This window comes from Pithys albifrons, chromosome 15, assembly GCF_047495875.1.
Source record: "Pithys albifrons albifrons isolate INPA30051 chromosome 15, PitAlb_v1, whole genome shotgun sequence".
Classification (NCBI taxonomy): Eukaryota; Metazoa; Chordata; class Aves; order Passeriformes; family Thamnophilidae; genus Pithys; species Pithys albifrons.
In genome coordinates, this window is record NC_092472.1 from 18,866,267 (window position 1) to 18,891,654 (window position 25,388).

General features: G+C 50.0%; 1 protein-coding gene across 1 annotated transcript; it reads left to right on the forward strand.

The window, feature by feature from the left end:
* Window positions 1-1,413: 1,413 nt before the first annotated feature.
* SLC22A4 (solute carrier family 22 member 4) lies at window positions 1,414-25,020 on the forward strand. Its single transcript, XM_071570622.1, has 10 exons — window positions 1,414-1,896; window positions 7,886-7,989; window positions 9,241-9,395; window positions 13,155-13,326; window positions 15,196-15,322; window positions 17,310-17,410; window positions 18,400-18,614; window positions 19,288-19,470; window positions 20,748-20,883; window positions 22,002-25,020. Exons 1-10 carry the CDS (start codon window positions 1,504-1,506, stop codon window positions 22,075-22,077), a joined length of 1,662 nt encoding a protein of 553 aa, XP_071426723.1. The 5' UTR covers window positions 1,414-1,503; the 3' UTR covers window positions 22,078-25,020.
* Window positions 25,021-25,388: the final 368 nt, after the last annotated feature.

Here is a 25,388-nt window from a genome sequence, read left to right on the forward strand (position 1 = left end):
TTGCATTAACATTAATGCTCACAACAATGCACTCCCATCCCGTATTTCCCCTCGGGAGCAGGCATGCCTGTCCTGTCTTTACCACGGCTCTTGCACAGCCCCAGGACAGGGCAGGTGGAGTCCTGCTGCTGCTGCCTGCAAGCCCCTGATCTGCCCAAGGGGCCTCCGCCCCACTCTTATCACTGGGGGCAGCTTTGGCCATGTGCTGGCTCAGGCCTGGCCTGGAGATGTCACCTCCAGCCTGTCTCCAAACAGGAGGTATCTGAATCTTCCCACGATGTGGACTCTTCATTCCATAGCCCAAGAAGCCGTGGATCGCTGCTGGCTGGATAAATGTTGCCATCTGCTTCTCCTCCCCTGGCACTGCTGAGCCACTGCTTCCTCTCTGTGCCTCCTTCTCACACGCCCACGTCACCCTCTGATCATCCCTGCTGGAGAGATGCTTCCCAGCTTCCCAGCCTGCCCTCACCCACCGCCAGGATGGGCACCCTTGGCTGGGCACAGCCCAGCACGGGCACCCTGCTCACGCCTCCATGGAGCCGTATTGTCCGAGCAGGGCAAGTGCTGTGCTTGTGTGAGACATCACCGGGGTTCTGTGTCCCCTGAGGTATTTCAGAAGGTGACAGCATTGCTCAGATTTCGAAACGGCTTTGCCAGCTATGCATGTATCTGACTGCAGGCAAAGCCGCGTCACGTGTAGAGCAAGAATAGTTAATGGACAGGAGACGGGAATATAAAAAGCATCTCTCCAAAGGCCAGAGCTGCTACAGCGCCTTGAGCAGTCACAGCTGACCTTGTCTGCTGCTGAGAGTAAACACTGCTGGGGAAAAGCGCTGGGATGCAGCGAGGGACGGGATCTCCGGGGCTGTGAACACGTTTCATTCCTAAAGCTGCCTGATCCTTGTTTTCCTCTGTGCCAGTGTGTAGGAGGGCTCACATCACTGCTGCCTCTTACGTTTTGTGGGGTGCTCCAGGGAGAGAGACCCGGCCGGCGCCGGCAGCCCCCGCAGCTCCCACCTGATGGATCGCCGTTCCAGGTCCCTCCCTGCCCATTAACTGTTCCCGTGATTTCCGGCTGTGCCCAGCTCTCTCGGGGAGGGTACCGTGCTGTGCCTCCATCTTGCAGCAGCATCACAGAGGGGAGCCTGGTTTGGGTGCCCGAATGGTCTGCACTGGGGGCTCGGGGAGCGCTGGGGGCGGCGGGGCCATCGCCCCTCTGCCGGGCGCGGATCCCGCACCGGGGCAGCCGCCCCGTCCCGCCCGGCCCTGCCGGTACCGCCCGGCCCGGCCCGGCTGCGGTGCCCGGGGAAATACAGCGGTGAAATGGAAAAAAACGGGAAACGCCTCTCGGGCAGGCTGCGGAGCCGGTGCCCACGCGGGGCCGGGGGAGGCTCCGGGGATGCCGCCGGGAGGCGGGGCCGGGGCGGGGCGGTCGGTGCCGTCCCCGCGGAGCGCCCGAGCCGCGGGACAGCCGCGGGACACGCGAGGAGCGCCGCGCTCGCCATGCGCGACTACGACGCGGCCACCGCCTTCCTGGGCGAGTGGGGCCGCTTCCAGCGCCTCGTCTTCTTCCTGCTCAGCGCCAGCATCATCCCCAACGGCTTCAACGGGATGTCGGCCGTGTTCCTGGCCGGCACCCCCGAGCACCGCTGCGCCGTGCCCCGCGGGGCCAACCTGAGCGCCGAGTGGCGCAACGCGAGCATCCCGCTGGAGCCGCGGGGCGGGCGGGCGCTGCCGAGCCGCTGCCGCCGCTACCGCCTGGCCGCGCTCGCCAACTTCTCGGCAATGGGGCTGCGGCCCGGCTCCGACGTGCAGCTGCAGGCGCTGGAGCAGGAGCCGTGCCTGGACGGCTGGGAGTACAGCCGCGACGTGTACCGCTCCACCATCGTCACCGAGGTGCGCGGGGCTGCGACACCCCCGAGCCCGGCTGTGCCCGGCCCCGGGGCGGGCTCTTCTGCCTCGGGGAGGGTGAACAGGGGGCAGGGAGCGGCGGCTGAAGTGCCTGTGCCAAAGGGTCCGGGTGGGCACGATGCTGCGGGGAGCGGGAGGGATGCCGGAGGTGAAGGTTGCCGGAGGAGCTGCCCGCCCTCGCCATCTCTGCTGTTTTCCAGTTTGTTTTGGTCGGAGAGAGGTTTAAATGGAGGGGGAGGCAGAGGCCGAAAATAGAAGCCCGATAGTTTCCTTCTGCCACACGCTGACCGTGCCGGTAAACTGTGTGTGATGGAATTGTTGTCAGTGCAGCGTTGGATGGGGACGTGGGCATGTCCCGGTGGGGACACAACCAGCTGGGGCTGGAGCAGGGTGGGCTCTCGCTGACCCACCATCCTGTGCCCTCCCAGCCCCGCCGCTGGTTTCGGTGGCCATGAGCCCTGGGGTGCGTGGGTTGGTGCGAGGCAGGTGCTCTGGTCACTCCTACCGGAGCCTGAGCCGGCTGCAGCCAGGCTGTCCCCTCGGTTTGTGAGGCTCTACAGTGGCATCATTTGTACAGGGTGTCGTGTGGGAACATCAGCAGTGACGGGTCACATAAGCGCTGGTTTGGGCGGTGTGGTGGTCGGGTCGGGCTGTGCTCTCTGCCTGGGCTGGCAGCGAGTGTGGAGCTCTGTTAGACAAGGAAGAGGATTCCCCTAAAGCTGCTCTTCCACTTTGTGAAAGGGGTTCCAAGGAGTAACGGGCTCACCCTCGTGCCAGGCAATGCTTGGACTGGGCAGCTGGCTGGCTCCACAGGCCTTTGGCCGAGCAGAGTGCCCAGCTAGCCACGGGCTGCCCTTGGTCACACACTGATGGCTCACCCTTGGGGTGCATGACAGGGAGGGGGTGTGTGACCCTCCTCACGAGTCCTGTGACTCAGCAACATCTGCCACCAAAAAACATTGCACGGTGGCACAGCCAGGAAGGGTCCTGTTGGGGAGACGAGGGGTCTGTGCCCTGGGACCACGGGAGGAGGGGCTGTGCTGGAGGTGGGCAGAGATGGGCTCAGCCACATGCCAGGAGGGCAGGATCTGGGCAGGTGATGCCAACCTCCTTGCCTGCCCAAAGCAAAGGCACTGGCATGTGTGACACCCTTTCCACTGTGCTGACAGTCGTGCTCAGTTGCTGGGGAACCCTCACAACACCAAATCAAGGTGGGGTGTGGGGGAAGCTCACCCTGCTCCTGGTCATGGATGAGTTATATCACAGTTTGGCTGCTGCCCCAACAGTGCACACAGACATGCCCAGCTGGAACCCATAGCTGGCACAGCTGTGTGGTGGGTGCCTGGTAGCCACTGCTGGCACAGGCAGTGCCACACTCACTGCCAGAGGGAGGCCAGTTTACCCTGGATTGTCTGTGAACTCATAATCTCTGGTTTGGAGTTAGTTCTTGCTCTGAGAGAGGCAGTAAATGAAGCAAAAGGAGGAGAAATGTGATTCCCTCTTAATGAAGTGTCAATAACTTGTGTTGGCAGATGCCAAACGAGCATTCCGTGTGGGATTCAGATGGGACACAGCAGTGGGTTTGCCACAGGGCCTGGGGCGTGCCAGAGAGGCAACAGTGCATCCAGAGATGGAAACCAAGTGCCAGGTTCCCATCTGTAAGCCAGATGGAAAAGAAGGATTCTTGTTTTGTTGCAAAATTGTCATGGACATTTGGAAAAAGTACAGAATTTGGTTTCAAAACAGGGAAAACAGGCACTGATGAAATGCTGAAAAGAGGCAGTATTAGGAAAGACAAGCCAGGACATGCCACCAGCAGAGCTCAGTGAAGAAACAGCTTCAGGTTCAAGCACTCAGTTGAGGAGCAGAACTTGATGGCACAGGATTAAGTGCTGCAGAGATAATTTGATTTGTGCAGTTATATTAAATCCTGTCATTATTGCTGCTTCAAGGGAACTGGGAAATGCCAGCTCAGCACCTGCATTACCTGGTGTGTGGGGTGTGTTAAACCCTGGGAACAGAGAATCCCAGACTCAGCCATCTGCTGGCTCTTGAAATGCAGCTGATGGGGAAAAGTGAATGTTCACAGCACAGGTGAAAAAGGTGCTCATTGGCCCAGGGGGATATGAAAGGGGCTGTAAGTGTAATGGTGAGCAGGTGGAACTGGGGGTCTGTGGGGTCAAGTGTGATCCTACAGCTGAGTTGAAGGGCCTGCAGGGTTTCCTTTTCCCCTTGGCAGGCTCATGGGACCTGTTCAGTGGTGTTCTTTTCTGGAACTTAACCTACTTCTGTTTTACTTGCAGATAACAATGCTCAGAGCTGACATTAATTAGAGGTTCAAGGACTGGCACCAGTTTTGTTCTCCAGAGCAAGGCATTAGCATCCAGTTAGTTCCCTTGAGCCAGGCTGTCACCCAGCACTGCTCCCTGGGGACACACTGAGATGCCCTCCACCCTGGGGCATGGCCTGTACCCCAGACACCACTGCAAGACCCCTGCAAGGGAGGGGCAGGGTGAGTGTCAGGGGCTTCACTGGGGCTACTCACCTGTCACCTGTGTCACACTGCTCAGCCCCTGTCCCAGCCCTGGCACCAATTGTTGGAAAAGGCCGAAACCAGAAGCTTTTGGAACTGGCAGAGGTGAGAGGCTGGATAGAAACTGCCATGGTTTGAAGGCATCTGAACGTCTTTTTGTTCCCTTATGGATTTTTCCATCAGTGGAGAGCAGTCCTGCCCAGCCCTGGGAACACACCCCGTGCTTGGCCAGGAGGTGCCTGTGCTTGTCACTTGTGCATTGGTCTCACTTGGTCTCATTGCTGGACCTGCTGCCCAGGGAGCAGGATGGGCCATCTGTGAATAATTAATACTCCTTGAGTTACTCATCTGAAGATTTACTCTTGTAGACAGGTTCAGATTGTCCCTGGTTTACAGCCCTGGCCATTTACACAAGGCTCCACTGGTGTTTTCTCCTCTGATGTGAATGGGCTGGTACTCAGGATGGTTAATTAGTGATTTCTGATTGAGAATGCAGGTGGCTGGGTCACTTCAGGCAGTCAGGGCACCTTCTCCAGCAGTTTCAGTTTTTCACAAAACTTGTCCACCCAGCTGCTGTGGGAAAGGGTTGGAGGGTTTTCATGTGAATCAAGTGATGTCATAATGATGTTCTTGAGCAGCTCCTATTACTGCATTCATAGCCCTTGTTTGGAATCTTACATGGACTTTGCCCTCAGTATGCTTAGCCAGGGACATTACAGAATTACTGATTTTCTGGTTAATGAATAATTAGTCCAGGAGAGACAGTTTGAAGTTGTAGCTGTAGATAGGTAGCTGTGGCTGGACTGTCACTCCTGTACCCGTGGTGTGCTTGGCTGTGATGGAGGCAGCCCCTGAGGAAGAAGTCAAATAAGTTCTATTTCACTTTTCTCTTTGCATTGAAATCTGAGTGAAACCTCAGGATACTGACATGTGCTTGATTGCTGTGCAGTGCCAGGGCATAGTCTGGGTCAGAACCAGTGTCTGTGGGGATGGGAGGTGCATTTGGGAGATGGGGGGTACCTGTGCAATAGGGCTGGATTGCTGTTCTCCCATGTGCTGTGTGTGGTATTGCAGCTAAAATAACAGGTGGGGTTTGTTCACTCAGCAGCTTCAGGCTTAGCAGTGGCCAGATGGATTTGTGTTTGTGTGTTTTCTGGTCAAATGCAGTGAGTTCCTGCAGACACCAGCCCCTTTCCTGACAGCCAGCTCCTCTTTATCACATCCCCCAAATCTGAAAGACTTGATCCTGTGCAATGCATTTTTGCTGGCTGTGCAGTATGTCATGGGAAAAGGTGGAGAGAACACCTGGAAAGGAGCCATTTGGCACCAGGTAGGAAAAGCAGTTTTATGGGCAAGTTATTATTTAGCTGGGCTTACTTTGCAGCCAAAGTGCCTTTGGCACATGGAGGCATTTTAAGAGCACCGATCCTTAACCTCGAGCAACTCAAGTCTGAAGGTCCAGGAGCAGCTGTGCTGGTGCTGTGCTGATGGCCCCAGACTGGGGTGCTCAATGTTCACATCATTAATAACACTCTGTATCAGCTGCAAATTCTTCCACGTCACCACCTTCCCCTGAACAGGGAAAGGGAGATGCAGCAGGATGTGGTGAAACACCTCTGCAGTCTGCTTTTAATCCTGTTTCCTGTAGCTGAAGTTTGTTTTGTTTTAAATACAGGGTCTGATTTCAACCAAGCTTGTTTGCAGAAGTTTCTCTTTTCTTTGACAGGTGAAGCAGATCCCTGCTTCTGTTTTTCACAACTAGCATCCTTGAATGTAGCATTGCCCCACTGACCCACACGTTCACATCCACCTTCTCAAAGGTGGCCCACACACATCACCTCTCCTTTCTCAGGGGTGAGAAGACACCTCACAGCAACTGCTGCCACAGGGTTCTTTTTGTTATTGATCAGATTTGAGTCTTGGAGACCCATATCAGTTCACAACCCTCCGGGTTCCTGCTCTGAAGATGTGTGTGTTCCTCAGGAGGAGGCCTGGGCTGTGTTTTCAAACTCCATTCATTTTTCTGTTGTGTAGCTGGTGATGCTCTGCAGGCTGGGCAAAGGGCAGAGGTACCTGGCTCTCCACTATGGGCAGTGTATCTCTGCTTATTAATCTGCCTGAAAATAGGCATTGATTGCATCTCTTTCCTTAGTTACAATCCAAAACAAACTGCATCAAACCACCCCACACCCCCCTTGCTCTGAGGGTTTCCTGCCTGTTGTGCAGCAGCAGTGAAGCTCAGCCACCCCTCCACAGGTGGTTTGGTTTTGGCAGGACTCGTGGTGCCATCAGATGGCACCTGGATGTGTCTGAAACACAAGAGTTGCTCCCTGTTGTTACCTGCAGCTGAGTGAGGAGCCAGAGCAGCCCTGAGGGCAGGTTTCTGCTCCACCACCCTTTGCCTGGGCTTGGCCTCTCCAAGCAAAGGGTAAGTGCTGATGCAGGTGATGGGCTCGTTCTCTGATAGCATGGCTAATTATTAAAATTATGCCCTACTTTGATCTGTGCTCTAATTAGATTACCATTGTGGTAGCATTATCTGATCTCAGACTGACATGTTTGAAGCCTATCCTTAAGTGTTCCTGGCAGACATGCCTTAACCAGGAGATTAGTCACCAGGATGGGAACAAGCTTGGCAGAGACAGGCTCAGCTGTAACTTCGATGGACAGACAGCCATGATGACATTTTTATTTTTTTTAACCTTGTCTGGGATTATGAGTAGCTTTAGGTGGAAGTTTCCATGTTGGCTCCTGTCCTAAGTCTCCAGCCCAGCCAGCTCCAGTCATGAAGCTGAGTGATGGGCAGCAAGTCAGTGGTGCAGATTGTGGGATGGAACAGAATTTGGTAATATGTCAGTGCAGGAAACAAGACTTCATTCTGTGCATCTTCTTGCACATGTTTTGTCAACCCCAGAAGTTACTGAAATGCAGCAGGTTTTGTGCTAGCAGAGATCAAGTTACTGGGAACTGCCCGTAGCCAGGACAGTTCTTCACCCTTCTCCATGGCTCTGCTTCACTGGTGGGAGCATCTCTGGCCATGGGGAGCCAGGTCCAGGGGTTTGGTGAGCATGTGATGGGGGATTGTGCTGGAAATGGGGCCAGGGCAGCCCCTGAGCTGCACACACCATCTCCCATCAGGGTGGGCATTGCTGGCTGCTCCCCCTTTGAAGGTGATGGGCTCCTGTTGGAGGGCTGCTGAGTTTGGCCTTGTGGAGGTGCCTGGGGAGGGAACCACTTTCCTTTTTTTATCCTGTGCTTTAAGCAGGGCAGTCCAGCAGTGACCTTGACTGAGAAAACAGCTCCGGTGCCAGCAATGGGTGGAAATGTGGGCGTGGGGAAGTGGAATTCAATTGCATGGAAATGTGTGTGTCTCCAGCCCCTGTGCCAGCCAGGGCTCAGCCCAGCACTGTGGCTTGGCTGAGTCAGGCCCTTCTCTTGCAGTGGAACCTGGTGTGTGAGGACGACTGGAAAGCCCCCCTGACCACCTCCCTGTTCTTCGTGGGGGTCCTCATTGGCTCCTTCGTCTCAGGGCAGCTCTCGGACAGGTAAAGCCGTGGGCACAGCAGGGCACAGCAGGGCACACACAGAGCCTCAGCCAGGGCATTTGTTTGTAAGGGGTGGAAGGGAGTTCACTGTACAATTCTCTGAGTTCTGATCTAATGCAGTCACTGGCCTGGCTGCTCCAAAAATCCCTTGGTCTACCCCAGGTGCAGGATTTCTGTCTCTTGGGCACTTCAGAGGCCTCAAGGAGCTTTGCAGATTGGTGTGGTGGGATTCTCTCCATGACTACAACTGTTTCTTTATCTGGCATTTTTAGTAGTTTAAAAGATAATGTTCTTTGTCACACATTAACTGGCAATTCCTTGTTAGGGCTGCAGGATAGAAACTTGCCCTTTGAATGGAAGCTCTTCATGGGAGAGCTGATTTGCTGGAGTAAGCACATTTGAGAGGAACTAAAAGCCAGATAACCTGTAAATGGATAGCAATAGTCACAGCATCTCACTCAGCAGATGTAAAGTACCAAAAATCATTACAGGCATTTGATAATTATCTCAGCAGTGTTGATGTTACAGGTGTTGAATGCAGAACATACACTCCCTGTGCCAGTCTCTGCTCCCCTCTCCACACAGCCCTCAGCCCTGTGTCCACACCAGTGCCATGGGATGTGGGATCCTGCACTGGCTCTGCCTGGGAGTGAGAATGTCATCAGGCAGCACCTTCCTCTGGGCTCTTACCTGGGGGTTTCACTGCGAGTCTTAATCCGAAAGCCTCCAGCATTAAATTCCATGTGATCCAAATTTAATCTCCTGACTCCTGCCCCAGTGCAGAAGTCAGTTGGTGTTACTGTTTGAAAGGAAGATGAAATAATCACTAAATCCCACTGGTGCCATGGGCCCACTGGGAGCATCTGAGGGAGCAGGGCCAGGCAGCCTCCCCAGGAGCCCAGACACACTCCTGCTTCCTGGGATTGTTTGGGATCTTTGTCAGTAAGGTGACTTTCCCTAACTTTTGTGTGGCAATTTTTGTGTGTCTTCCTATTGTACTGTTGCCCAGTCTCCTTAGTCTCTGTCTAGTGGCTCCCTGAAGGTTCTGCTCTTAATTTTTCTTCTTGGTTTGTTTCCTGAGTCTTGGAAATGTTAATATTTTTTAGTGCATATGAAAAGAATAAAATTCTTTAAGATGAACAAAACTTCAGGTTGTGCTGAGCTGCACCACTTGAAGTTGGATGTTTGTGCTCCTTTGTGCCCTCCATAAATCCATGCTGTTTCAGTAATAATCTTTATCTTTTGCCAAAGGTTTGGCAGGAAGAATATCCTTTTTTTGACGATGGCTGTGCAGACTGTCTTCAGCTTCCTGCAGATCTTCTCCACCAGCTGGGAGATGTTCACAGTGCTCTTCCTTATAGTGGGCATGGGACAGATCTCAAACTACGTGGTGGCCTTCATACTGGGTATGAATATGTCTGCATTAGAGTAAATGTTTGCTTAATGTACTGTTGCTTTTTTCCCCTCTGAACCTGAATCATTAATTAGACAATGATAAATCTTCACTGGTACAATTTCTACTTTAGGCCAATATGACTTTCTTTGCTCTCAAATCCTTCAAGCCTGCACTTCTTAGGTTTAGAATAAAAGAAGAGAGCAGGAAGAGTCTAAATAAACATCCATTTCCTTCCTCTTTGGAGAAGACATGCAAGGCAACGTTAGGCACAGCAGTGGGTCTGAGATAGGGGAGGTGTTTGGGTTCTTCCCTGCCTCTCTGCATCCCTTTGCAGAGGGGCCAGTGCACACCTGGGTGCAAAGCCTTGGAGCAAACCAGCGTTTCCAGGCACAGGGAGTGTCAGAGGAGCTGGGTGGGTGTCAGTGCCCCATTAGCCATAAAGTCCCTGGTCCCAGTGTTGACATTAGTGATCAAGTCCCTAATTTTAGAAGTTAAAGTTGTTTTTTTCTACAGGGAGTGGTAGGAGGAAAGACTCAGCAGCTGTGGGGGGCTGTGTGGCTACAGCCACTGCCTGGGGGCCCTGCAGGGAAGGGGGGACCCCATGGGGAAGGGAACCCCACAGTGTCTCCCATAGGCACAGGGTGTTCAGGAAAGGCAACAGCACTGGCCAGTTATGGGGATGAGTGATGGAGGAGCTGAGGTTTGCAAGAGCTGTCTTTAAAGTGTGCATTTATATATTTATGGCTCTTTTTAAACCACTGGGTGTCAGCGTGACTATTTGCAGATTGTAATAGGAACTAGATTAAAATTGTACACTAATAGTTAATGCTGGTCTTTCCTACCACATGAGGCTTTAAAGGGAGGAAAAAGTAGAGCAGAGTGGCATAATATGAAGTCAGTGCTGTGGAGGGGATACAGCCCCATGTCCCCAGGCAGCTGTGAGTCACCACTGCCAGTGGCAGAAGGAGGTTTCAGGTCAGGCTGTCAGCAGGGAGGTCCCTTGTTGCCATCCCCAGTGCCACTGCTGCTGCCATTGCTGTCCCCACTGCCCCTGCTCCCACTGGCCTGGAGGGAGCTGGAGTGAATGGGAAGGTTGGGAGGTGCAGTGCTGGGTCAGGAGCTGGCCTGGCTGAAAATCCTTCTGGAAGCACGTGGGATTTGTGCAGCACAGGAGGGGTGCAGGTTCTGATCAGGCAGGAATTCAGCTCCCAGCTCCCCTGGGAATGTGGTGCACAGCTGGGTGTGGAGTGGGATGCTGGGCGTGTGGAGTGGGATGCGGGGGGTGTGGAGTGGGATGCTGGGGGTGTGGAGTGGGATGCTGGGGGTGTGGAGTGGGATGCTGGGGGTGTGGAGTGGGATGCTGGGCGTGTGGAGTGGGATGCTGGGCGTGTGGAGTGGGATGCTGGGCGTGTGGAGTGGGATGCTGGGGGTGTGGAGTGGGATGCTGGGGGTGTGGAGTGGGATGCTGGGGGTGTGGAGTGGGATGCTGGGCGTGTGGAGTGGGATGCTGGGGGTGTGGAGTGGGATGCTGGGGGTGTGGAGTGGGATGCTGGGCGTGTGGAGTGGGATGCTGGGCGTGTGGGGTGGGATGCTGGGCGTGTGGAGTGGGATGCTGGGCGTGTGGAGAGGGATGCTGGGCGTGTGGAGAGGGATGCTGGGCGTGTGGAGAGGGATGCTGGGCGTGTGGAGAGGGATGCTGGGCGTGTGGGGTGGGATGCTGGGGGTGTGGGGTGGGATGCTGGGCGTGTGGGGTGGGATGCTGGGCGTGTGGGGTGGGATGCTGGGCGTGTGGGGTGGGATGCTGGGCGTGTGGGGTGGGATGCTGGGCGTGTGGAGTGGGATGCTGGGCGTGTGGAGTGGGATGCTGGGCGTGTGGAGTGGGATGCTGGGGGTGTGGAGTGGGATGCTGCCTCGGTGCTCAGCACAGGCAAAGCTGCAAGAGGGGGCCCAGAGCCAAATGCTGCTGCTGCTGAGAGCAGGGACTGGGTCTCCTCAGGTAATGTCAGGCTTGGGTAATTGCTCAGCTGCAGTTTGCTGGCCCTTACACCTTCTATTGTCTCTTCTGCCCTCTTCTTTTCTGTAGAGTTGTAGGAGCAGTGATGGCTCCCTGGGGCACTTGTCATCAGTGCTGGCTGTTCCCTGGCAGCCTTGAGGCTCTTCTAAGGGCAGGATTCATCTAAACTAACTCAGTCATTAGGTTCCTCATTTAAGTGAGTCATCAGCTGCCTGTCATGGGGAAGGAGGGAGGCAGTAATGGAGGAGGGTCCTTCCCCACCCTGCACTGTGTAGCTGAGGTGCCCCAATGAGTGCTGTGACCTCTGCTTGTGACAAGGCAAACCCAGGAGCTTCCAGGAAGCCACACATGATAGAGGTGCTGGGCAGGAGAATATACCCATAAAAAGGGAAGTAACTCCTTAAGAAAGGCCATCCTGATTATGGGATGTGCTGGAGATGCTTCCCAGGTCTCACCCAAGAGCAGCCCGGGCTGGGGAGGGCAGTGGTGGCTCTGTCAGTGCTGCAGCCCTGGCACCCTCTGTCCCCAAGTGCAGTGGGGTTTTTTTTCAAGTGGTCACCTCAGCACAGGCTTCTCTTGTCACTCCACCTTTCAGCATCCAAACCTGAGTTGCCTTCCCGTGTGTAGCTCAGACCCTGTTCCAGCATCCTCAGCCACCCAGGCTCTATTGCTGCCCTCCTTCATGGGAGTAGTTCCACCCTGAGCTCTTGGTGAACCTCTGTAGAGAATGTTGATTTTTTTCCAAGCACTTCCTGTGAAGTTTCTCTCTTACCTTCAGGCCTCAGTTTTCTGTACTCAAAACTGTCGTGTTCTTGGACTGTAAAACACTGTGGAGATTTGTGAAGACATGTTGATATTGTCCCAGAACTGTTATTCCTTGGCCAGCAGAATGAGGGAGGAGACGCAAGAGACAAGGGAATTGTAGTTGAAAGATGTCATCTCATATTTGTTTTGAATTGACACAAATGATTCCAGCCCTTGGAGTGCTCCTCATGTGAAGGAGAGCTCTGTAGACCTGGGGCTGAGAGCTCAAGAAGAAGTGAGCTGGACCTGAGGACATCAGTGGATTTTTACTAAGCAGTGACTAGATGTTCTATTGTAAAAGAATTCAGGTGCTTTTGAACAGCCTCAGTTTTTATGAGTAGATCTCAGGTTGCCACGTGGAGCAGTGGCTGTAGGATGCTCTCAGTGGCTGCTGCCTGGCTACTGGAACAATAGATGGCATTTTCTCTGGTTATCCTTCAGCCTGTGATGTGCTGATCCAACATTCCAACCTTCCTTCTGTTCCAAAAACTAGATGTGAAACTTGTTCCCATCTCCCCTCACTGTAAATCCACGTCCTTCCACCCCCTGTGAACCTGCCATCTATGGACTGCCACTCCTCCAGAAGTGCCCAGCAGTGAATGGCATTTGAAATCCTGATGGGTTAGGTGGGAGAGCAGGCTGTGTCCTGGGGGAGCAGGCTGTGTCCTAGACAAGCATGTCAGAAAGGCTCTTGCAAGACTGTTGGTCACCCCCCATGCCTGTCCTTGTCTGTCTCTGCCAATGCATTAATCAAAGCAAACAGAAGTAGCTTCTTTATCTGAAGGTCCCCAACACTCCCAGCAGCTTCTCTGTACGGGGTGGGTCCGTGCTGTGCTGCTCTTTTCTAAGATTGTTTAGCTTAATTTTTTTTTCATAAATGCAGTAAAGTATTTAGTCATGATTGAAAAGAAGGAGTCAAAATGCTAATCCAACCTCCCTTGTTTTAAACAGGCACAGAAATTCTTGGCAAATCAGTTCGTATTCTATTCTCTACATTAGGAGTTTGCATATTTTTTGCAATTGGCTACATGTTGCTGCCACTGTTTGCTTACTTCATCAGAGACTGGCGGATGCTGCTGCTGGCGCTCACTGTCCCGGGGCTGTTCTGCATCCCTCTCTGGTGGTGAGTGCCCACCTGCCCACCTCCCCATGCCCTCCCTGCCAGGTGCTGGGTACCACCAGGGGGTTGGGGGGGTCAGTTCTTTTTTGTCTGTTTGCCCCGAGAAGGCTTTGCTTTGAGGGGGGAGTTTTGGTTTGGGTTATCCTTGCCAGCTGTGAGTCTCTGGTGCTGGCTGGGTGCTTGACCCTGCTCTTCTGAGCTGGACAGGCACTGAGGAAGGGCACATAGCCTTGTTCTGTTGCTGTCTTGGTCATCTGCTGTTTTCTGAAGAGATAGGTATTTGAAAATAGGAAAAAAAGGCAAGGTATCACCCACACTCTTCAAATAAGGATAATTTACAACAAGAAGAGTTCCTTTCATATAATTCAAGGAACTCCTTTCTTCCTGTTGAAAAAGAGATACCTATAAGTGAACAAATAATGCCTTTATAACAGTTAAGTGATTTAGAGCCACTCTTCTATAGTCAAAACACCTCCTGCAGGTCCCAGTCTTGTCAGGTGTCTCTGCTGATGCTTTTGGTTTGTTACTTGTTGGGGCTTTTTTTATCTTAATCTTCAAACAAACCCTTTAAAATGGTTTCCAGCTCCACCTCTGCTGTCATCAGATTTTAAAGATTGATTCTGTTTAAGGGTCAATTTGATGATTTAGGTTGAAGAGTTTCAAAGCCCTTCAGCACAGCGGCACCTCCCTGTGCACCAAGCAGGAGTTCCCTGGGGAGGCTGCTTTGGGTGGGAGCCTCTCAGGTGTCTGCAGGCACTGTGAGGAACATGAAATCTGTCCCCAAGGCACTGCTTCAGAGTCCTGCTTTGAAGTGTATTGGGTGGGAATCCCCAGGGCATACGTTGTAAAACATGTGAAAAATTTCCACGGATGGAACATTCAGTCAGGGGTGTGGATGGGGATCGAGGGGCACTGGCCAAGCTCTGCCAAGGCAGGTTGGCATTAGCTGCCATTTGAGCATGTGGATCCACTGCTTCCACAGGCCACGTGACCTGCCTATCCCACGGCTCTGTGCCTTGGTTGCTCTTTTACTCATTTCCCTTCCAAATTCTCCAGAAGGTTCCCAGCATTGTCTCTGCAGTCTCGTGATCCTCAGCTTGCCCAGAAAGAAGAGCAGTGGAGGCAGCTCATCCCACAGAAAGTCCCATTCCTGGTTAATGATCGGATATAAATCATCTGATGTTTGAAATTATTGACCTGGCTCTGAGTCAATCCTTTAGGGTTCATCAGAAAAGGACTGTCTGACCTGCTTTTTTCCAAGGAGAGGAAAATGTGCTGCTGGCTAAAGGGAGCAAGGTAGCACCTGCTAAGATCAAAGGATTTAGTTAAGGAAAAGTGAAATTTTCTGCCCTGTGTTTGGTGTTAATTCACTCAACACGTGCCTGGAATTGATTAGAAAATGTCATCAACTCTGCAAGGGGACACTGCCCCAGTTTTCTGCCTGGGAGAGCCTGCTCAGAGCTGTGGTAACACTGTGAGGTTTGTATATAAGATTCCTATGACACAGAACTTTTAAATACACCCTGTGCATATTTAAAGCATTTCCACACCGTGTGCTGTTTCCCAAGAGCGTTTTCATTCCCCACTGGCTAAGCTACCCCTGTCCTTGCTGTCTGTCTGGTGACATCTGGTGGACATCAGTTATTCCTTGAAAACGCTGAGGACAAAGGCCTGAGCATGCATCTACCTTAGCATGAGAACAACCACGTTCCACATACTTGAATTACATTGCCCACATCCTTCTGTGCTGGCTGTCTCCTGCTGCAAGTAATCTGTGAGATGAGAGCATAACTCACAGACACAACAAATGTGTTATTTATAACCTTTTACTTTGGGAAAATATTGAGTCATTTATTCTGAAACTTATTGCAGGGTCATTCCTGAGTCCCCTCGGTGGCTGATCTCCCAAGGAAGATATAAGGAGGCAGAAGTTATTATCCGAAAGGCTGCGAAAATAAATGGCATTCCAGCCCCAGCCGTGCTTTTTGACACTGCAGAGGTATGTTCCACACATCCTGGTCCTTCACCTCGCTGGCACTTTCCCTCCCTGGCCAGCTGACTTGTTGGGAAGTGCCAGCAGAGAGCTGGTTGGCACCAGCAGCTCTCAGGGGCTGCTGGCGAGTGGTAAGAGCTGGGTTAGCAAGAGCAAAGTGAGAACCAGAGGGAGGTTTTATTACTTGTTTTTTACAGTAAAATTGTGTTCCTCAGCCGTGGTTTGTTGTGGTTTTTCAAGAAAGTGTGACCCAGATTGCCTCATCCTTTGGGCTCTGAGCAGACCTGAGGAACTCACGTTCGTGCCCATCTCAGCGTGGTGTGGTGTTAGTGATTTGCAGTTTAACAGCAGCCTGTTGCAGGGGGGCTGTGCAGGGAACCCTAAATCAGCACCCACGTGTGCTGGGGCTGCGTGGAGCCCAAGGGACTCCTTGGGTTGCACAGACCAGTTAAAGTACCACTTAAAGTGCTACAAAGGCACTTGAAAACCATGGTGGTAGTGAAGGTGGTGAAGGACATCAAGCTCTTCTTCAAAATGTTTTTTTCTTGTATTTCCTATCTGTTGATTAAAAGAAGAAAGCCTAGTGCCAACCTGGCACCCCAGAGAGCTGGGGAGCAGCACAGTCACAGCAGGATGGCTGGTCTGTGTGCTCATCCCCCCCCTCCAGTGGCTCTGTCCTCCCTGGAGCTTATCCTGAAGAGGCACAGACAATTTTCCTGTGCAAAGAAACCAGCAACTCGACTCTTCAGCCTTTCATCAGCAATGACCTGTAGGCCAGATCCTCCTCTACTGCCTTATACTGTCACCTGGGCTTTGTGCCTCCTCTTGTCTCCTGGTAGAGCAGAAAGCAAAGCACTGTGTGCTCCTCTGCAGTGTCTGCAGGACAGGGACACCTCCCCTGGGCAGGATCTGCCACTCCAATGTCACACTTATATTTTGGCTGAAGATCTCTTCCAAATGTAAGTTTTAGTGCAAATTGAAGGGCATGTTGCAGTGATGGGAAGCTCATCCTACAGAAACTATGGAAAAGCACTTTCCTTGCTTCGCAGCCAGTGCTCGGATGTGTTTCAAACTGGAGATCACTTTTTCAGGTTGCAGCATTTCATCACTCCTACGTATTTTTGAGACCAAGCAGCAGCTCTGCTGTCTTCTACCTCATGGAAATTTGTGTGCCAAAGTGTCCACAAAAGCCAGAGGATGATGTCAGCACTCCAAGTCCTCTGTTGAAAGTGTTTTTCAAGCATTACTAGAAAGGCATTCCTGGAAAACATCCTCTCTTCCTAGGAAAGGAAGTCTCCTGGGTTGTTGTGTCAGGAGAGCCAGGTGGTTTGCTCTTTGAGCCTGCAGTGGAGCCTGGACACAAGTGCTGGCTTTGCCCTGGCAAGGGCAAAGGGTGCAGACAGAAGGGCACCCTAATGCCCCCCAGAAGATTCCTGCATCAAGCCTCAAACAGGACCCTCCATCTCCCATCTGAGGTGGTGGATGCTCCCATGATGTGCCCTGGCCACCTCATCAACCTCTGGCATCTGTTCCCCTCCCTGTCAGGGTGCCAGCAGGCAGCAAAACTGGGTGATTTCCTGCATTCATTTCACATCGTTTGTGAAGGTTGAACAGAGCAGAGCTGAGTGGACAATGCACAGAAGAAAGGCCTTTGGTAAGGCCTTTGCTCCTGGAAGTACAGTGTGACACCCCTGAGGAAACCTTAATTCGTCTGTCTGGGCAGCTGATGCTCCTCTCTAATTAGTCAGCATGGTGCAGTGGTCTCAGCACTACCTTTTTTTAACAAAAAAGTGGAAACTCCCAGGAGTACAGCTGGGTACAGAGAGCAGCTGTGCCCCAGGACTGCCCTCCCTGGGGCAGAAGTGGCCCCTGGGCTGACTGGTTATCCCCCGATAGTCATAACTTCGTAACTGCCCGGATTGTGGGTAGCAGAGGTGGTTTTGTTCTTAGGTGTGTGGGAATTTTTTCGGTTTTGTTTTCCTTTTTCCTTCAGATGCAGGATTCGAAGCCCCAGCAGCAGCAGAAGGCTATCCTTCTGGACCTATTTCGAACCCGAAACATTGCAACTATTACTATTATGTCATTACTTTTGTGGTAAGGAAATGTGTATTCCTAAAGTACCCAGGCAATAAAACAGTTTCTGATTTGAGGGCACATGCCACAGGTTTAGATAATAAAACTGGGCCTTGGAGACCATCTCCACATGGTCCCTGGCTGGTACGTGGCCCTCGATGTCCTCACACCCACACTGCATTAATACACAAGAATATGGAGACAGTAGCCTCGACTCAGATGTAAAACAGTTGAGAAACTATATGTAACCACTTGTATATTTTAAATTATGTTGCCTGTTGTTGTTTTTTTAAGATGCTTCCATCTCTTTAATGTCTGTTTGAAGAGAAATGTTCTTGAAGTAAAGGCAGCAACTCAGTAACATAACAAGAAGCAGACCCATGGCCAGCATTTTTGTTCTGTTTCTGTACAGTGCCCATCTCAGTGAGATTCTGGTCCCTGCCTGGGCAGCCACGAGGAATGAGGACCCAATAATACCATAGAGACAAACCAGGATCCTTTTCTGTCCATGTTTCCCCCAGCAGAAGGGAACTGGTTAGCACACTTGGCATGCCATAGTGAGGCACTCTTGAGATTTGAAACCAGAATATCCAGCTCTCTTGTGAAGATTAAATAAGTTGTAACAGAACTGCTGAGGGTGGGAGATCCTGTCACTGGAGTTGGCTACAAATAGGAATGCAGTTGGCATGGGAAGCTTGTGAGAGTTACTCCACTGTGTCGTTGTGTCCATTGCAGTGAAAAGCCTTTGTGAACGACTCCACAAAGCCTTTTACTTGGTGTAGTGCAGGAAGGACAGAGAAATCCAAGGTCTCTTCAAGCTGCTGTGGATGTGGTCACTGGAAGGGATGACAGAATTAGAAGGATGGGGTTGGCACTGAGATTTTTTTTAAGCCACGATACCTGTGGCAATGCTTTGAGACATCCTATACTTGTAACAACATCTGAGGCAACACTGGAGGCGTTCAGAGACTGCTGTTTCTGGAATAATTTGTGGTTATTGCTTTTCTCAGGTTTTTCACATCAGTTGGTTACTTTGGCCTATCCCTGAGCACTCCAGACTGGCATGGAAATGCCTATGTCAACTGTTTCCTCTCGGCTGTGATTGAGGTCCCGGCGTATGTGATCGCGTGGCTCCTCCTGCGCTCCCTCCCGCGCCGCTACTCCCTGGCCGGCACCTTCTTCCTGGGGGGAAGTGTTGTCCTCTTCATTCAGCTGGTTCCTGCAGGTACAACATTCAATGTGTGACCTAAGCATATAAAATATTCAAAATATTTTATGGCATTGTGTGTTAGTTCTGCAAAATTACTGGAAATGAGGATCAGATTAAGAATTTGAGATGAAGTTTATGCTGATCCTTTGCAGCTTTAATTTTTTTTTTATTGCATGTGTATATGCTGAGTCACACTTGACTGTCATTTATTGTGTCAAGTTACTGAGCTTTATATAGTCCAAGGGAACCAACTTCTAAAATGAGAGCCCAGAGCGTGCTGTGATTTATCTGGTTGCACATCCAGACTAACAAAACCTGGATCCAGATTTCACTGTGTGTAAATCTCCAAGGGATTTTGTGAAAAAGAGGTGGATATAACCTTGTGCTTTATTGCTCTGTCATTCAGAGTTTTGTTCCGTTTCAAAAATGCTGCTTTACTTGGAGACAAACCAAATCTGGAAAGTACAAAATAACCTGAGCATCTACATTATGCTCAGAGGGAAGTCTGGATCCAGGTCATTCAGGGATGGGTTAATACTTTGTATAATTAAAAAAAAAAGAAGAAGCACAGCAAGCCCACAACCTTTAGGGAAAAGAAAAACAACAGTAAAATCTTTTTGATGTAGAAGAAATATTAATAAGCCCAGGGTGTTGTTTATTGACCTTGGTTTTATTTTTTCTCCTCCAGATCTCAATGTCCTCTCTGTTGGTCTGGTGATGCTTGGGAAGTTTGGCATCACAGCTGCCTTTTCAATGCTTTATGTCTACAACGTGGAGCTGTACCCAACTCTGGTGCGAAACATGGCAGTGGGAGCCACTTCCACGGCGTCCAGGCTGGGCAGCATCATTGCTCCTTACTTTGTTTACCTGGGTGAGATATCCTGCCCCTCTTGCCTGTGCCACACAACTGCCCAGAAAGCCAGCTGAGCTCCTGCAGTGCAGGCTCAGCTCTAAGTCCCTTCCCTTGTCTTTTGAGTCCCTCCTCTCACCTTGGGTCTGAGTTCACTGCCATACCCAGCAGAAATGAAGTGGAGCTCCTTGGGCTTCACAGGAGGATCAGGCACTTTCAGAGATCTTGTTCCAGTTATGAAAATGGTGTCCTAAACTTCCAAGAAATTTTAGGAGAAACTTATGAGCTGCTGCATTTGCTACAGGTAAATTAGGACCTTGCAGTTGATCCAGTTCATGAACACAGAGGAGATCAAATCACAAACTTTGGCTCTGTGTGACACACTCAGGGGTCCTCACTTTAATCCTAATTTATTCCTTGCATTATAAAGCACGTTGCTCTATCCCAGCTATAAAATAAAGCTGTCAAGTTCAGAGAGGTACTTTTTCTATCTTAAATACCTTAACTCCTAGCTAATCCCTGTCCTGAAAGACCTTTCCATTGCTGTGCTGTTGTGACTTGAGGATCTTACATCCTGCCCAAACACCCATGTGCCAGCTTTGGGCTGTTGGCAGGGGCTGCTGCCTTCGAGTCCAAAATAATCCTCTGAGTAGACCAAGGTCAGAGCCCTGTGTGTGTCTCAGGAGTCTGGAGCTTTCTCCCTTTGCAGGCAGGAAGCCATTGAAGGATTCCCCTGTTAATGACCTGTTAGTCTGTAGCTGGCCTGTTCAGCTGCATTAGTCTCTTCCCTTCTTTTGCACCAGCCCAGCAGGATACACAATTCCAGGCAGTTGATGAGTGCTTGGTTGCTTATGAGCAATCTTATTCCCTCATACTGAACTATTTAACAGAGGATTTGGTTCCTGATGACAGTGTGGTACTGAGGACTCCAGCAGTGATCCCAACAGAGCTGTTGCCTTGCAGAGATGTTGGCCAGCCCAGCTGAAAATTGAAAAAAACCCCTAACCCCAAACTATGAGCCACTATACAAACATAGGGGTTGGCATGAAACTGATGGAAGGTGTTGTCATCCAAGAGCACATCTTGAAGCTTTAAAATTTTCAAGATTGAGAAGTCCTTTTTTTTGTTGGCAGGTAACAGAGATAACTCAGTTTTGGATTCACCTTTGATAGTAATGAAGCTTTCAGCCCATTATTCCAAATGAATTCTGCATTACTGCCATGTCTGGGATATAAATTTTCCATGTGGGTTTGTTGGTTGTGGACATTAAGTACTGTTGGCATCTCCTGTTCTGCCAGGTGCCTATGACAGATTCCTACCCTATATTCTGATGGGAAGTCTGACTGTGCTGATTGGGATCCTCACCCTGTTTCTCCCGGAGAGCTTCGGGAATCCCCTGCCCGAGAGCTTCGAGCAGATGCTGAAGGTGAAATGGTAAGGCAGCTTCCCTTCACCCTGTGCCTGCCCAGAGTTCAGAACCTGCTCTTGCACAGTCCCTTTTCACATTCAGTATATGTGTTTCCTCAGTTCCACTGCAGAGCATCAAAGCTCTCAAAGTGCCCCTTGGATTATTTTCTTTGGGGCTGTTAGTTCCACAGTGATGTCCTGCAATTTCTTCAGAATGTCTGGACCAGAGAGCTGATGTGCACTGGCAAAGCAAGGCTGACCTTCACAGCACCTTCAGGCTGTTGCTTCAGCTCTCACAACACTTTCCAGCCTTTTTTATCATTCACTCACTTTAACTCTTCATTGAAACTTTTCATTTAGTGGGATTATACACATTTTGAAACACTTCACTCTTCCAGTGTAGTTTCATTGGTACTACTCCAAATTAAAACAGAATTTCAAGATTCTACCTCTTTCTGATTTAGCTGTAAGCAACAACAGTTTCCTTGACCCACCACCATTGCTATTGAGGGTACCCTGGGCAAACATTTCCACTGAAATCTCTGCACATACATTACAGTGTGAAGAAAATCCTTGAGAGCAGCAGAAGGAAACTGAATAACCAAAGAGCAGCTGCATAGCCACGATCCAGCTTAGTGAGAATGGGTACTGGAACAGAATTTGCCCTCATAAGCAGTAACAGCTTGAAAAAAAATGGCAATCCCTGTATGTTATTCCTGGTCAGTATAAGGAGCTGTCATTATGCTTTCCAAATAAGAAAAATTCCCAGGCCAGGTCCCTCGAGGAAGGGCATGCTGCTCTTTATCACAGATAGGGACTTCTTACATGTCTGACCTCTGGCTTTTCAGCATTGCAGTTGAGAAACTGTAGCTAGAAATCCAAGAGCCAAACCAGATTCCCCTTGAAGGCTTCTTGTGTCATCAAACTGAAGTATCTGAACTACAGTCACCGAATGATATTCCCATTCCAAGTGTTGCTTGCACTGCTGCTGCCACCCAGCAAGTCACACTGACAGCACATTACATTCTGTCTGGGGTTATATCAGCAGTCACATGGTTATTGCAGCAGTGCTAATTGGGAGGAGGAAGTGTCTGATGACACCCTGGAAACTGTTCTCTAGTTCTCAGTCTTTTACTTTCTTCCAGTTTCAGAAATGGGCAACAAACCACTGGCATTAGGAATTCCAAGGAGAGTCCTAAAAGTCTGATAACACCCTTGTGAAGAAGGATACACTCTGTCAGAGGGGCTGAAAGAAGAACAAGAGCATCTCAAAATGCATTTTCTGCCAGAGGAAAATGAACAAAATCCAACAGTCAATGCTATTGCACCATAGTTGTTATCCCCTGTGCCACTGTCCCCAGATTGCATAGCTGACTGACCAGCTGCTCCTGTAGGACTCTTAGTCTGCAATGCAGTGTCCTCATTCCTGGGGTTTGTCAGCAGATACAGCCCCCGTTGAGAAATGGGGGCCTGCCTGTGCTCAACAAGTCAAGGAGTAGGCTAGGAGGAGGAAGCCTTAGGAATAATACAGCAGTGACTCCAGTCAGTCAGGTACTCAATGAAAGCTGCTTAAAGGACAAAAAAAATAGAGCAAATGTAATGCTGGTGGGTTTTCTCACTCACTCTGTTGACTGGAGGAAGGGGAGCTGGGTGCCTGTCTTTCAAACCCTGAAGGGAAGATCCTGCCCTGCTCTGAACTCTGTGATCAAAGCCCATAGACTAAGGGGGGGCAGAATTTAGTTGTAGCAGTGCAGACTCAGACTTTGCTGTAAGGACAGGGGTTAAAACAGGACATTGGAGGAGCTTTTGCTGCCACTTGCTTTTCCAGGACCTGGGATCCACTTGTTCCTGCCAAAGCTGATGGTTTTTCCCATGTCCTGAGCCCACCTTGGGCTTTGTGAATGTGCAGTGTCTTTGGAGAGGCAGGGCAGTGTTGAGCACTGAGTGAGGACTGGAATTTGCTGACTTTCTGATGGCCATGCTTACTTTCAACAGAAACATGAGCTTTAGCAAGTCAGTGATCCTGTCCAAATGTGCCAGGAAGTTTTAACTTTCCGGTTTTTCGTGGTATTTGGGCATAAGCAGTTTTTTATATCCTTTGGATGTTGGTGGGGGTTTTTTCCAAAGTATTTAATTTTTCCTTTGAATAGGTGCCACTTTGTTCTGCCCCTTCAGAGAAAGCTCACTGAGGTTTCTAAAGCCTCCACCAACCCCTTGTACCGTTTGCAAATTTAAAGGGGCTTTGCTTACAAAAATCTGAAGTTTACCTGCAGCTATTAAAGATGCACAAGGACTAATTTGGGACCAAATTTTTTTCAAAACAAAACCAAACATCAGTGTTTTGTTTTTCAAAACCCACAGATAATGTATGCTTTTTTTTTTCTTTTTTTGGAGTTCAGCATACCTAGATTGGATGAGAACAAATGTAGAGTTTAAGAGTTGTGCTACTACTGTTTTATAAACACTACATTGTTTGAAAAGAGTGTAATACCTTTTATTTTTATATTTATTGGCTGTGCATGCACTTCTTGGCCACATAATGTCTATCAGACGTGGTAGACTGATTTTTATGCTCTACAAATAACAATTAGCCCTGAGTCACCTTCTGTAAGGGCCAATAAAAGCACAGGGTCTTGTCTCTAATACAAGAGCTCAGGGTAACTTGTCTTGTGCTGGCCCTGGGCACAGGAATGAGGCTCTCCCTGAAGTTTAAGCACAAATATAAAGCTTTATAACATTTAAATGCAAGGAACTTGTGCAATTAATTCAAGCTGCTTTTGGGAGTGGGAATATTATTTTCTAATAAATCCCCATAGTTATGCTTTTGCCATAAATGTAACATGGCATGTAACAGTGTCCTGTGACCCCTGATGTTCTCATTCCCTTCCCAAGCTGGAATTCTCTTATAACAGCAATATTTAATCTTGTTTTTACTTATTACAGAGTTACTCTATAGAACAGCTGTTTAGAAGTATCTAAATTTCTCAAGAAAGCCTTTATATATCAGTGCAGGATGGGCTGAGGACTTTGGTTAAATGTAGGTGGTCATATTTTAATGAAGATTTTTGTATTAAGTTGAGACTTATTTTAAGTGATTGCAGGCTTGGGTATTTTTAAAAGGTAAAATATTTTTGTACTCTTGAACCTTGTGATATCTTAAAACCTGTTTTTCCTTTTTTAAGTATGAAAAAGGGTTGTGTTTTTTAAATACCTTGTTTTAATCAGTCTCATTTTCCTTACTTACACCACTGATCTCGAGCTAGTGTCACACTTCAGTATTTTCAGCAGCAGATGTAACAATCTTTCACAAGAGCAGAACGTCTTTGTGAGAAGTGCTGTTGTCAGGCCTTGTGCAGTGGAAGGGAGGGAAGCCCCCACTGCCCTCAGGGCCATTGCCCTGTGCCTGCTCTGTCCCCTCTGTCACCTTCACCTGGGTCTCTGTGTCACCTCGGGTCCTCAGCTGGCTCACGGATGTGCTAACACCTGTATGAAGCTGCACTAATTGTCACTCATTAACTTCTGTTGTAATAAACACATGCACTGACATTGTCTCACCTGCTTTCTGTCTGCGTTGTAATTGAAGGGCAAGTCTCCTAACCTGAATGCTGGTGCCAAGGAGACTGAAGAAGTCATTAAAAAGGTATTTAGCATGGATAAAGGATGAAAATAAAACCCCAAAGTAAGTTCTTTCATACAGGAAGAATGTGATGGTGTAGTGCACAGTTTTTCTGGCTTTTGGGTGGTTCAGTCCTGACCCTGTGAATCCCTGGAAGTTGACTCCAGCCAGGCTCGAGGGTGATTTTGTGCTTTAACTCCTGTTTTGTCATTCATTTTCATCTTTGAGATTTTTCACACCTGTGTCATTCCAACACAGAATGAAAAATCTTTTTAATTACAAGTGTTCAGAAAATGCTGTAAATTGTATACTTTTTTTTTTAATCCATGAGAGGTGGAGAGAATTTCAGCCATAAGAAGCCAGTCAGAAATGTGAATTAGCTTTAGGGAGAGCAAGGCCAGGTTTTGCAGTGGTCCCATCCAGCTTTTGAACTGAGCTCGTGGGGCATGTGAACTTCTGCCAGTGCCACCAGGTACTGAGCTGGGCTTTGGGGCCTAACGTGGGAATAGTGTTTATTAAACTTATTCTTTGTCAAACATGTAGTACACCTTGCCTCAGAAAACAGTGTCATGTTCAGCAAACCCTCTCTCCAGCCACCGCTGGTGGTGCTGAAGGGCCGATGGCGGGTTCTGGGAGGTCACATGGAGGGAAGGAGGGCCCATTGCCCCCTGGATCGCAGCAGCTCCTCGCTGTGATGAGAACGATCCGTGCACGCTGCCGGCTCGCACGTGGGGCTGACACAGCCCCAGGCTTTGCTGCAGAACCCCGGGCTGGTTCCACGCGTGGCTGAGCCCCGAGGTGTGCGGGCGGCTCCGTAAGGATGAACTGGAAGGGGCTGCCCGGGGAGGCGTCGCTGTCCCTGGGGGTGTGGAAGGAAAGGCTGGCACCGAGTGCCGCGGGCTGGTTGACAAGGTGC